This window comes from Haliaeetus leucocephalus, unplaced genomic scaffold (assembly GCF_000737465.1).
Source record: "Haliaeetus leucocephalus isolate CR32 unplaced genomic scaffold, Haliaeetus_leucocephalus-4.0 Scaffold751, whole genome shotgun sequence".
Taxonomy (NCBI): Eukaryota; Metazoa; Chordata; class Aves; order Accipitriformes; family Accipitridae; genus Haliaeetus; species Haliaeetus leucocephalus.
The window spans coordinates 16,011,457-16,025,141 of record NW_010973187.1 but is presented as its reverse complement, the minus strand read 5'-3'; the positions used below and the strand labels follow the sequence as shown (position 1 = coordinate 16,025,141).

The 13,685-nt window shown below is 46.5% G+C and overlaps 1 protein-coding gene across 1 annotated transcript in view; it reads right to left on the bottom strand.

Annotated features, from left to right (window-relative positions):
- The window catches only part of ITIH5 (inter-alpha-trypsin inhibitor heavy chain family, member 5), a 46,972-nt gene extending 39,825 nt beyond the window's left edge, over nt 1-7,147 (bottom strand). Inside the window, exons 1-2 of the mRNA XM_010581009.1 lie at nt 7,028-7,147; nt 3,303-3,347 (exon numbers count right to left, since the gene is read on the bottom strand). Coding sequence (XP_010579311.1) covers nt 3,303-3,347; nt 7,028-7,147 — 165 coding nt within the window. The remainder of the gene's footprint in view (nt 1-3,302; nt 3,348-7,027) is intronic.
- Nucleotides 7,148-13,685: the final 6,538 nt, after the last annotated feature.

Here is a 13,685-nt window from a genome sequence, read left to right as displayed (position 1 = left end):
ATTTTAAGCCTTTTAGCCCACACTGGATGCTTTCCAGCAGAGAAGCAGCAGAGACTGCAATGAATGACGCATGATGTAGCAATGGAAGCTGAAAGCCAATTTCTGCTTCTTGGGAATGTGTTTTTGTGCAGAAGTCCTGGGTTGGAGCATTTCTCCAGTCTAACTTGTTTTTTGACAGCAATGTCTCCAGGGACCTCAACAGTTTTCTTCCTGGAAGGCTTCAGTGTATTTAACTATAAACAGCCCATGTAAAAAAAAAATCTGTATGTTGCCTTAAACAAAGACCAAACCATCAAAAGCAGAGGGAAACTAAAGAGTAAAATACATTGCAAATACAGAGCAACTTCACTAAACCAGAGACTTCTTCCTATTGAGGTTGATAAAAAGTCACAGTCACACAAGACTTGTGAAGACAAGAACGTGCTCGTCAAATGTACTTCCAGGATTTTTTTTTTCCAAACACAAGTAATTTTGACAAATTGCTTAACAAAGGGAACAAGTGTTTGTATGAGCAAGTATGAAACAGGAACATTCCTGCAGTAGCTGATGGCATTGGAAGCAGTAATAAGTGAGCATCCAATTAACCAAGATGCTGGGCTAGTGATTTCCAAGCAAATGGAAGAATGAGTATCCATTGGAAACAAACACAAAACTGTCGAGACACTTGGAATAAAGCCCCACCTGCCTACACTTTCAAGGCATGGAAGGACTCTGATAAATGTGTCTCAAATAAATCTAATTGTGATAGATAGATAACAGCTGGACAATGTGTGATGTGCTCTGTATCCACGTACATCCTGCTTAGCAAAGGCTTAGCTCACGTGGAGCACAATGGCAAGAAATTAGCACTTTTAGGGTGTGATTTGTCTCTCTGATTTCAGACAGCTCGGTGTGTTGGATCTAGACTAGAACACATCTGCTCAGATCTAATGTCCCCTCCTTAGGCCACTAGTGGTTATTATTCTGTTGCTGTTGATTAGAACTAGACCCTGCTATTCCTAGGACTTTCCCTGATACATAGGCACAGCTTTACAGTCTCATTATCCTGAAGGTGGAGTGGATGGGGAGTTTTGATCAGAAGTAGTGTTGTAGGAATGTTTCCAGATGTAATGAGCTGATGTTTCTTCAGTCTTCCATACCACTAATTGCCTGTGGCATAGCAAGAGATATAGAGGATTTAATAACAGAAGTAAAAGAATCTGAAGCTACAGCAAATTCTTTGGTTCCAGATCTTCTGCATCCACTCCCATGTTCTGCATTTCATCATAAGCTGTGGGTTCAAACGTACTTGACAGCTCAACAGCAAAAGAGGATCAAGCCCTTTGCCTTTTACTTGAGATACAAATGGTTCTGCAGTGACAGATCTGACACTGAGTCTAACACTGTGAATGCAGTGATGGATTCACCTGAAGTTAGAAAGTCTTCAGAATATGACAGAGGACACGGACTTGCCCTTGTTATGACAAGAACATAAGGATGGTTGTAATGGGTGAGAACAAAAGCAATTCTAACCCTGTAGCCTATCACTGGCAGAGATCAATAGTACCTGCTTGGAGAAGAGTGTAAAATGAGTCCAACCTGCATGGATACTACCCAGAAATATTGTCTCAGTTTTCAGTAATTTGTGGCTGAAGGAACTCCTGAACCAAGGGTGATATTTTTGTGCTTAGTAAAGCTCTGTGGATTTTCCTCCTGTGACTTTACACAGCTGCTTTTTGAATCCATGTAAACTTTTAGCATCCACAACATCTTGTAGCAAGGAGTTCCACAGCTTAAAGATATTTTATATGAAGAACCACATCACTTAGGGTTTTTTGCTGAATCTACTATTTGCTGGCTTCAACTGATCTCTGTAATATCTCTCTTATCTCACTAAACAAGCTCCAGCTCTGATATCCTCACAGACTGAGGAACAGCAAAAACAAATGAAAAAAAAGGCATTCAACACCTCTTCCTCCTCCTGGTGGTTAGGAGTTACTGTTGGAGAAAGCAAACACTGAATAAGGGCATTACATACAACTGAGGATGAAAGAACTGATTCATCTTCCCATCCCTGGAAGGGATCTGCCATTCCTTGTATACAGAAAATATAAACGGTGGGGGCAGAGGCAGTTTCCAAACAGGTTGCTAGGTCAGGCTTGGCGGGCAGCCCAAGTTCCAGCCTGCGATTCTTGTGCGTTCCCTGGAGCTCTTGCACAATCCATCAGCGCCTGATGCTCTGACCTACAGCTGCGCAAATGCCTGTTTGTTTTCTCCGCTTTTCATTAAGGCCTTCAGAAGATGAGAGGCAGCACAAAGGGAAAAACAAAACAAACCATTTGTTTAATATTATTATTACTGTGATTTATTATCCCTATTAAATATAAAGCTAGGGAATGCCAAGGTGGCAGATTAGCACACTGCTACGAGGCAGGTTGGCTGGATGTTTTATGAAGGTGTCCTGGTTATGATGATGAACTGGGAGCTGAAATTTTCTTGCCAAACAAATGATTTTATGCTTGTTTACATCAAATGGAAAAGACAGAAGAGAGCTGAAGATAAATGAAATATACTCCATGTTTTACCTTTATCAGTTGCTTTCATCAAAACAAATTGACCGTATCTCAGATTAGAAGTAATAAACTGGTAATAAGACTGAGAGTTGCTCTCCTCTAGGCTGCTGATTCAAATCTGTCAAAGATCAAAGGGATCAGAAGCTATTAACACGTGATGGCTGCTCAGTGTGTGAAATGAGTTCCTCCAGTTCTCAACTGGGAAACCCCATCCCTCAGAAAAGCCAGAAAAATAACTGGCCATGAACAGCAATTTCACTGGCTGCCTCTTTAGCCAAAGTTTTGATCTAAGCTGTGCAACTCTCAGTGCAGCAATATAGCCAGATCTCATAGATTTGCTGTACATCTAAACTTAGGTTCCCATGCTGAAAGAAGGATATTGGCTCCCTTGTTTTCTTCCTTTCTTCAGTAAATTTCGGACAGAGAACAGAGATCTTCAAATTTCAAAGCAAACTCTCCCTTTCTCTTCAAATTCAGTGAGATTTCATCAGGCTTATGTTCACTGCATGGTTAAGGTTTGCAACATTGGATGCTCTCTCTACATCTGAGGTGAGGAAGATGGATTGGGAAGTATTAGAAGAACCTGTACCTGTTGCATTGATCAAAATGCAGAATTTTTACCTAGAATCTCACTCTACCATCACCCACTGACATCATAGTTCATTCCTGGGTGCAGGAATGCACACACATATACACATAGAGCAAATGTAATTCCCATGAGGTAAAATAAAGACAGAGTGTGATACGTACCAGCCTCTGCAAAAATTTGGCCTGTCTTGGAACACGGCGTGCAACCTGCAAAGAGTTAAGGGAGTTAATGGAGCCTAGTCAACTTACAGAGACATGTCACTTGTTTAAATCCAGACATGGGTTTGCGTGACTGATTACCCATGGCCAGGTTCAAATGTTCCTCTGGTTAAAATTAAAACCTGAATCTCTTCTATATTAACAGACCCACTGATCAAAGCTCAGCAGTGGAATGCGGCTCTTGCAGGCGAGGACGTACTGTGTGTTTTGCAAATGCTACTTGTCAAGAGACCCTCTATATGAAGACAGGGACCTCAGCCTTTAGACATAGACCTGGATGCTGTGTCTTGGCCCTGGCAGTATATTCCCTTATAGCTTCCTATGGAGTCACGCAAAAGCTCTGTGTCACTGTCTTTGCCCCATTGCATGGCATACGGCACATGATGAGAAGGGCTGCTAAATGGTCCACTATGCTCATCAAATGCCACGCACGGCCCATCTACATCCTCAGGTAAGTAAAAGCCAAAGCTCATTCCCCAGTCCAGATGTGGTCTTCACCTGTGCAAGAGCGCTCAGCACTCATCATGGGTTACAGACACTGGGCAGAGGGCTGAGGGCATGACAATCCCAGTCACCTGAGACTGTCCTCGGCTCAGCACAGTGTGGCTGCTTCGAGCTAGAGCAGCAACCAGGTTAACACGTAGCACCCATGTGGTGGGGCTTAGCAAGCATAACCCCATTCTGCTGCATGTGTGGACCTGCTCCAAAGGAGGACTTGTGTAAATTAGTGTTACGGCTTCAGCTTTACCGATATTACCTCAACAGCAGATCTGTTGCCTAAAAACCCTCCACAGCTACTGTGAATTTATTGTGCAGTGACAGAGAAGCACTAGTTATGTGCAAAAAGGGAATAAAGGTATTTAAACTCAGCCACAGGTTTTATTATGAAACAAAGTGCTTCATCTATGACAATGCAATCGTAGTCATTGTATTGCCCTTCACAATAACAACTCCTCTGACTTCTTCCCTGCACATGGTGTAATTCTCAGCTTAGCAACATCTCCAAATCAAATCCCTCCCCAAAACAGAGAGTACAAGTGTCTTGTCAATGAGGGAAGCCAAGTGACTTCTTAAAATGTCAGTGAAACTCCAGAGAGCAGAGGTATGCAATGATTTTTTTTTTTTACCTGATTTGCCCTTTCTGTTGATTTACACTGAAATAACAGCAGTCCTTGCCAAAGAGATGTTTTTATGTCTGTTTATATCATGCACTGAAAAGCTCAGGAAAGCCCAATGGAGAAATTAAAGTCTCCTGTGCTAGAATCTTTATTATTCCCTTCTGCATTATATTAGCCAACATCTTGTAAAATTAGAACCAAGGGAAAACAGCCCCCTTGGGAAATTCTCGATGGAGGAGAGGAGAGGAGAGGAGAGGAGAGGAGAAGAATTCTCTGCAGTTTAAATTTTGGAAGAAACTTTCTGTCTGGATCTGTTATTTCAGGCACGTAAAGCACCTCAGGAGCCTGCTGTGAGAGGCTGCAGAGTCTCCATCACTGTAGGTACTTCCAAACAAGCCAGACAAATGTCTGTGAAGTTGGCCCTGCTTGGAGCAGAGGCAGGGATGAGAGATCAGTGGTCCTCAGTATGTTTTTTTACTGAAGGATTACCTTTTGGAACAAATCCACCTGTCATCTTGTATGGAATGGTCACAGTGGGTTTTACTGACTAATTGGTGAAACTGGGAATTTGTTTACTGGTTTTACCTTTCCCCACCACACACACATTTTGTTTGCTTGCTTATTTGCATAAGAAGGCTTTGTATGACTTGGTTCCTTCAAAAGTGTCCTGGTTTTGGCTGGCATAGAGTTAATTTTCTTTCTAGTAGCTGGTATAGTGTTATATCTTGGATTTAATATGAGAATAATGCTGATAACGCACTGATGTTTTTAGTTGTTGCTAAGTAGTGTTTAGACTAAGTCAAGGATTTTTCAGCTTCTCATGCCCAGCCAGTGAGAAGGCTGGAGGGCCACAAGAAGTTGGGAGGGGACACAGCCAGGACAGGTGACCCAAACTGGCCAAAGGGATATTCCATACCATGAGACATCATGCCCTGTGTATAAACTGGGGTGAGTTGGGCAGGGGGGAGGATCACTGCTTGGGAACTAACTGGGCATCATTCAGCTAAAGGTGAGCAATTGTATTGTGCATCACTTGTTTTGTATATTCTAATCCTTTTATTATTATTATTATTATTGTCATTTTATTATTTTTATTATTAGCATTATTATTTTCTTCCTCTCTGTCCTATTAAGCTGTTCTTATCTCAACCCACAAGTTTTACTTTTTTTTTTTTTTCCAATTCTCTCCCCATTCCACTGCAGGGAGGGGGGGGAATGAGTGAGTGACTGCGTGGTGCTTAGCTGCTGGCTGGGGTTAAACCACGACAAAAAGCTACCTTCTAAAATCTTGAGGATAGCAAGTAGAGATCGGTGAGTAGCTAAGGATCACCAAATAATTGTATTCTGTTTGCTAGGACTTCATGACTACTGCCAAAGCACTGCTGCAGGGCTTGTGATACTGATCAGTCCCAGCAAACTGTTTTGAATCAACCAGCTTCCCTAGCATCATGTAATGGAACAATTTCCAAGTTACCATCAACCGTTAGGTTTAAAGCCTTCCAAAGCACTCATTAAAGCCAAAAAATTGCTAGTAATGAGCCCATGGATGTTGCCATCTGCTAATCTTTGCATAGTATGCGGAGAATAACCTAAGCAGTAGCAACCCAACTACCTGTGAAGAGCTGTCCAGAAGAACTACCTCTAGCACACGGTAATAACTAGCAACCTTGTCAACTACCTTACCAGAGTGGTCAATCATTGGATAAGTCAATAAGTAATCCACACTCATTGCAAATACCATGATCCTGCAAAGACCTGCGTCTGTACTTGTCTTTGTGTAGGAAGATCCTCCCAGAATGTTAGAGTTAAATGTGGCCCTATACACTCTCCTGAATCTGTTCGTTTATAGTGTAGTGTCTTGATCTAGGGAAGTACCTGCCTGTTCTTAATCTGGCTCATGTGTTCAGTGAAGCTCAGCCTTTTAAATCACAGCCTCCCAAACCACCACACACACTCTCTTGCTAACTTGCAAAGAGTTCATTGCCCTTTCAGCCCTATTTCCCCAGAAAATCTACGCCACACAATGACACAACATAACAACCCTCACTTGCAGGATATATATTTTTTTCTTTCCTGGTCAAGAAGCATTTTATAAGCTGAAACTCACGTGGTTCATTTCATCCAGCGTGAGTTAAAAATCAAGTATGGTAAGGCTGAGACCATAGGCAGGAAAACTTTCCTCCGAGCCTGAAATACTCCGAATTACTCAGGCTGGCGCGCGGCCAGGACACTGCATTAACTCCCTTGTCCCTGTGAAACACCTCGTTAGCCCGGCTTATGGGGATGTCAGCTTTGAAGCCACCCCCTGGCAGTAGCACCCATCACGGGAGGGTGCCGGTGCTCTCCTGGCTTAGCACCTCCAACAACTGCCTTGCTCCTCAGTAGCAGCCTCCCACGGAGCTCAGCCTCAGTTGTGGGCACGCTGCAGGCACGAGCGCAATAAATGCGGTTTTAGCAGCCTGCCCTGCGTGTTGACACCGACAGTTAAAGAGGGGCCAAGCCAGCCCCAGCCACCAGACGCTCCGGAACGACGACCGCCTTAAAACCTACTTGCTCCATGATGCTGTAGTCTGCCATCAGCTTCTCTTCCAGGTACCTGGCCATCAGCTCCGAGTCAGGCTGCCCTGCTGAGGTGGAGAAGCCCCAGCAGAGCCACAGCCAAAGGATCATGGTGGAGGGGGAAGCGCCGGCCAGGTGAGAGGAAAACCCTGCTGCCTGCAGCTGCTGCCTGTGCTGCCAGACGGGCTGCGAGGAGGCTGACAGGAGCCGAGAGGACCCACCCTCTTCTCCTCCTTCCCAGCTCGGGACCGGCCCCTTTTCCACTCAGGGCGGCTTCCCCCCCGCTGCCCGGCTTTGCGGGGGATCCTTGCAGGGTTTCCATTCTGCTGCTGCTCTCCCCCTCGGCTGGGGGACGTGAGGCACTGCCATGCCCCCTCTCGACGCCGCCCTCGGCCTCAGCCCCCATCTCGCTTCGTGCGGCGGAGAGGGGTGGCAATGGGGGTCCCTGAGGCGCTGCCGGCTGTCATTTTGGCACCGGCAGCACACATCGCCTGTGGTGGCCCTCAGCGGGGGGGGGGGGGGGGGGGCTGAGGAGCCATTTTCTCCACCTGGCTGGGTGCTGAAGTGGGCCCCAAGATGGCCGCTGTCACAGGGCGCCTGCCTGAGGGGCTGGTGCCCAGTGCCTGTGGGAGCTGGAAGGACGCACTGGGCGGCCGGGTTGTCTCCTTATGGGGTCAGCCACGGCGTCCGAACAGCTTCTGCCACAGTCCATATTAAAAAGCACCCTCCTTGGCGTCTGAACAGCTTCCGCCACAGTCCATATTAAAAAGCACCCTCCTGCCCACCCCCTTAGGGAGCGCAATCCAAGGACATGCTTCAAGGCTGGGGCTTTACCGAAGAGCGGTAAAACCCTCCAGCTTCACCCTCTCCAAAGGGACACCTTCTCCTACCCCCTGGTCTGGAGAGCCCTGGTTTGTTTGTGAAAGCCGCCCGCAGTCCCGGAGCAGGGCAGGACTCCCTCCGCACCCTCGCCTTGGCCAAGACACAGACTTTCCCCCCCCATCTCTCGCTTATCATCTGGTCTCCATTTCTCAGCTGGGCAAAGCTGGGGTGAGCCTCCTGCTCTTCCCTCCATTTCCCAGAGGCAGAGCCCTCTCCTCCCCGACCAGCCCCAGGGCGAAGGCGGACACTGGCTGGGCAGGATGGGTCCCCACCGCTCAGCTGCCAGGGACGTTCCTCCAGACACGGCCGTGCCAGCTGGCACGGACCGGGCACGGCTCATCCCCAGGTGTTCGGGAACTTGCATCTGCAGGGCTCACCTAACCCCAAATCAGACACATTTACTACTTCATTTTTCTGTGCTGGCAGTAACTTCTTAAATCCAGCAGACCCAAATTTCCTCTCTCTTTGTTTGCTTTGGTGTTTTGGGGTTTTTTGCAGGTGCTAGGTGCTGCACGCACAAACCCGTCAGAATTTGAACCACTGTATTTTCTTTTTCCTTTCCAGCTCTGGGTCATCAGGGACTGAAGGTGTTTTGCTTCAGCTCCAGTCCATGGCAGTGACAGTCCAGTGAGTCATTCAATGTCTCTCCAGCCTTGCTGGAATATATAAACACACCCTTGGGCCACTGGAGTTTCTCCTTCTGGACTGACACATGTGCACCTACCTGAAAGCATATGTCCACTAAAAGCATATGCCCTGGGAGCATTAAGTCCTCCAAATCTAGCATGCATAATGGAGGAGCAGGGAGGTCCTTGCTCCCCATTCAGAAGGGATGAGGGGCGCTGGAGATGGCATAAAGGGAAGGGACAGCAAAGTCAACACCTTTGGAACTCCCCTTTAGGAAATCAATGGCTCAGACAGGCTGAGGCCACACCATGTTTACACACAGGTCCCTTCTGGCATTGCCAGCAGGAGAGAAGGAATCAAAAGCCTGGCCAGCCCCTCTCCCACTGGGACCCGTCCACCACTGGCATGTACAAAGGCCTCTGGAGTGGCCACATCCCTGATGGGAGCTGCAGAGCTGGGCAGCACTGCAGGGAACGATGAAGGGCTTATGTGGCTGGAGAAGAGAAGATGGTGGGAGAAAGCTGGAGGGAGGCTGGGGCAGGATGCTTCAGGCCCCCAGTGACACCCCAAATGGTTGCTGTGCTGATCTGGTCCCTGCCAGAAGATAGTCAAGGCATTATCTTCAGCTCCTCATCATTTCAAAGGGAGATGGAAGAGGGCTCAACCATCCAGTTGGGAATCAAGAAAGACTTCAAAGCAATGTTTCAGGCTGAGACCTGGTTTAAGGACACACAAAAAATGAAGTATTTTTCATCTGGGTCCAGTTTGTTTCAGCTCCTGCATGTCTTGTCTAGCTTAGACAGAAGTGCACTGCAGTAGCATAATAAGTAGGGCTGCAGTCTCCTGTGCTCTCACTACTGACAGTACAGTGGGCTGCTCCTCAACCTGCTCTGTCCATGTTTCATTAACTGGGGACATGGATGAATAAAAGTCTTGCAGCATATGCTTAGAAATGCTGGAAATGGGCATTTAAAACAATACATATATGATGATTTTCCTCCTGTTTTGGAAAACCTGGAGGAAACCAAGGCACCCCTGTAAAAGCAATTCAAAACTACCCTGCTAATCCTAGAAGTAGCAGTAGTTCCTGGGCAGGAATGGGAGATGTTTGCCAGTTTGAAATGACCATTGGGCAGTCAGGAGGCATTTGGAAAAATATCCAAATCTCACAGGCTATCACTCTGCCTCCTGATCAGTATTCAGCTTGTTCCAACAGCCACTCTGCTTCTCCCATTGCACAGGCGAGAAGCTGAGGGCCAGAGTAAATCAAAACAGTGAGACAGTGCAAAGATATTGCAATGAATCTGCCCTAAGCAAAGCTGGTGAAAGGAGGATATTCAGACCAAAACAGGATCCTAGAGCAGGTACAGGATGGTATGAGAGAATGAGCTGGGGAAAATGCTGCCCTTTCCAAAGTGATTAGGAGCAGCCAATTCTGCTCATGCTCTCCTCAGCAAGGGCACATAAGGACACAGCATGTAGCTAAATAAGACCAAGGTGTGTTTTAACATGGTTCAGATGTGGTTAGGTTTGGTGAGTGAACATTAAGCCTGGGGTCTTGATTGTTCACATCATCCTCTCTTCCCCCCTCCTTGGAATACAGCGTCCTGATTTTGGGGGTAAACATGGCAGGCACTGTTCTGGGGATGCCGTTGGAGACCAAGATAAGCAGTTACTCAGGTGTGTTCACATTAGACATGTTTGATGCTGACTTTTGCCAACTCAGCAAAAGGAGCAGCTGTTCTTTGGGTGGGAGCTCAGCAAATTAAATTGCTGGCATAAAAACTGGCATGCCTGCGGCCAATATGAGCGGAGACATTGGAGAGAGGCATGATCTGACAGCTGAGCTTCCACACACATTTCACCTGGAAAGGATCATGTTATATCAAGGAATCTCTCTGTGTTGGCCCACAAACACATGCACCTTTGTGATGCTCTGCCTTCACACATCTGCATCCCCCTGTTTTTCCATGCAAGGCTCATAGGTAGGACTAGTCTTCCTCATTTTCACCATAAATAAACCCTGTAGGGAGTGTTGAAGCTAAAGAAAATGTTGGCACCTTCTAGCTCAAGAGCAGGGGTTTTCCAGACTCCAGACTAAAGCTGAGGGAACAAGATCAGAACTGCATTTAGTCATAACATCAGTGCCATGGCTGCATGGATGCATAAATTAAAGATTTCCAGTTCTCTGTTCTTCTAGATAGAAGAACGGGACACCAGACACCCACCTCATGCAGAGGCACCTACATTAAATGCCCAAATAGAAGCGTCTGAACCAGGAACTAAATCTACCCAGAGCACTAACAAACTGTAGAATTTAGTGGCATTCAAAGCCAGCGATTTGATCAAGAAATTGGCAAGAGTCCCAAAGGGTTGCACAGGCATAGACACAGATAAATACCCAGAGGTAAAATTAATTACAGTGAAGTTCAGGGAATTACATTAAGTATTTTCTTTCAGGTCTTATCTAACCAGTTTCCTATGAAACACCTGGATGGGACCCGATGGTCCCAAGTTCTGACACTATTTGGGGGGTGCCTGTGTTCCTGAAAGGTCTTTTCTGAGGTCCCAGTGGCTGCTGATCTCCCTGTTCCCATTAGCTGTTCTTACCTGGATCACTGAAAATTTTCAGATAAGAAGTTCAATATGGGAAGGGGGAACTGCCTATCTCATAAGACACAGAAATTGTGAGCATCTCTCCCCGGGTGCAAGCCAAGTTAACACCATTTAATTATTCTAAAGGACAGACTCTGCCCAGCAGTAACTCCAAGTGCTTCAGGGAGGACAGTGCATGAAAACTTCCTTCCAAAGGAATCCCAACCACAAGAGGACAACTCATGAAAAAGCCCAATGGACGCATACCACAAAACATCTTACTGACATGCTGTCCTCCTCATGAAATTCTGGGGAAGTTCACCTAACCTGATAGGAAATGGTAGGGCTCTGAGCATCCTCAGCACTTACTCCTCCCATATATTTTCTGTACCTTCTTGAGAAATTTCAGCTTTTTGGACTCTTTTGGACAGTATATTTGAGCAGTTCGTGCCATCTAGTGGTCACACTGATTTCCCAATCTTGTTATTTTTACCAAAAAAAATTAAGCCACAGTTGGTGGTTATGAGAGGACAGAAATAAGGGATTACAAAATTAAGGTTTAAATTAAATTCTGTTCTAAAGGGACTTTTTCATCTCTTCAGAACAGCAGTGATTAGCTTCCTGGTCCAGGGTCCCAGATACCTCGAGAAGAGCTATCTTAAACTTTACATTTCTGATGAGAAAGGGCTGGTCACTCTGAGCTAGGGGCACATATGTGAACAGAATTCAGCTTAGACAGAAAATTCAAGCTATAGTAGATACTGTCAACACAGCAAAGGCTGGGTGCCCCATGCCTACTGCTCTTGCAGTCCTGGATAAACCCTGTCATAGCCAGAGCTCCAAATGCAGTGATGGAGGTGTTCCTAAGGTAACTTTAAGGTAGCTAACTTAAATACTGCTAGGACTACAGGCATACAGCACTGAGCAAAATCCACCTAAGAGGCTGAGTAAACACTTGAGTCCAAGGTATATAGTTAGATTGTCAGTTCCTTGACTACGTGATTTAAAGCCAACCTGGATGTTTTATGTACCACAGAGCTGCAAGACACCCTTCTGTTTGAAGCAGCATGACTGGGACCTTAATGCTCAAAAAGCCTACAAGGGTGATGAATGCAGAGCAGCTCACTCCAGGAGGTAGGAGTCATTTGGTGAAGCGTAGATGTCCCCAGAGCTGGTATCCTCCTCTGAGCTCTCTGACTGGTCTCCCTATATTGTACATGGCATGAATTAGACCCAGCAAGGGCAGGATTCATCATCCCATTCTATGGTGCAGCAGGTAATTAATCAAGCACCATATGGTCAGAAAAAAATCTCTGTATTTCCATGGACTAAAAAGGGAGACAAAGATGTACAGTAGGGTAATCCCTTCCCTCATTACGCTACATTGGTTGACAGCCAGCTGTATGTGAGCTGGCAGTGTGCCCAGGTGGTCAAGAAGGCTAACGGCATCCTGGCTTGTGTCAGAAATAGTGTGGCCAGCAGGAGCAGGGCAGGGATCGTCCCCCTGTACTCGGCACTGGTGAGGCCGCACCTCGAATACTGTGTTCAGTTTTGGGCCCCTCTCGACAAGAAAGACCTTGAGGTGCTGGAGCGTGTCCAGAGAAGGGCAACGAAGCCATTGGAGGTTCTGGAGCACAAGTCGTCTGAGGAGCAGCTGAGGGAACTGGGGTTGTTTAGTCTGGAGAAAAGGAGGCTGAGGGGAGACCTGATCGCTCTCTACAACTACCTGAAAGGAGGGTGTAGCCAGGTGGGGGGTCAGTCTCTTCTCCCAAGTAACTAGTGATAGGATGAGAAGAAATGGCCTCAAGTTGTGCCAGGGGAGGTTTAGGTTAGATGTTAAGAAAAATTTCTTCACCGGAAGGGTAATCAAGCATTGTAACAGGCTGTCCAGGGGAGTGGTTGAGTCACCATCTCTGGAGGTATTTAAAAGACATGTGGATATGGCACTTAGGGACATCGTTTAGTGGTGGACTTGTTAGTGTTAGGTTTTATGGTTGGACTCGATGATCATAAGGGTCTTTTCCAACCCAAATGATTTTATGATTATTCAAAAACTCTGCTCCCATCTTCCCCATTCTCCTCCCGTACACTCCCCTCCTCTGTGCACACCACTTACGCCCACCTCCATGGGAAGCTGAAACATAGAAGACGATCTGGAGTAACATCGGGGAGGGGAAGACTGGCCAAGTCATGCCATTTGGGCCTAAGGGATGCAGAACTGCTTATCAAGTGATCTCTGCGTTCAGAAACTGTCTCTTCAGGAGAAGCAGTGTTGCAGGCTCTACATGTGCACCATCTGCGAGCTGAACCAGAGCTTAGAAAGTAGTAAATAGGTGATGTGGGGAACCACTGTGTGGATGGATCAATGCAAAAGCAAGATGCATGTGTTGTGAAGGCTGTGTACTAGTTTGAGTACAGCCTGCAGGCTCCAAAGCTTTCTAGCAAACCTGGAGCCATGTCATCTGCAAGTTCAAGATCCAGGATTGCCCAAAAGATTGCGGGAGAGGGCAAATCATGACTAATTATTCAATGCCTCTTCCAGCAT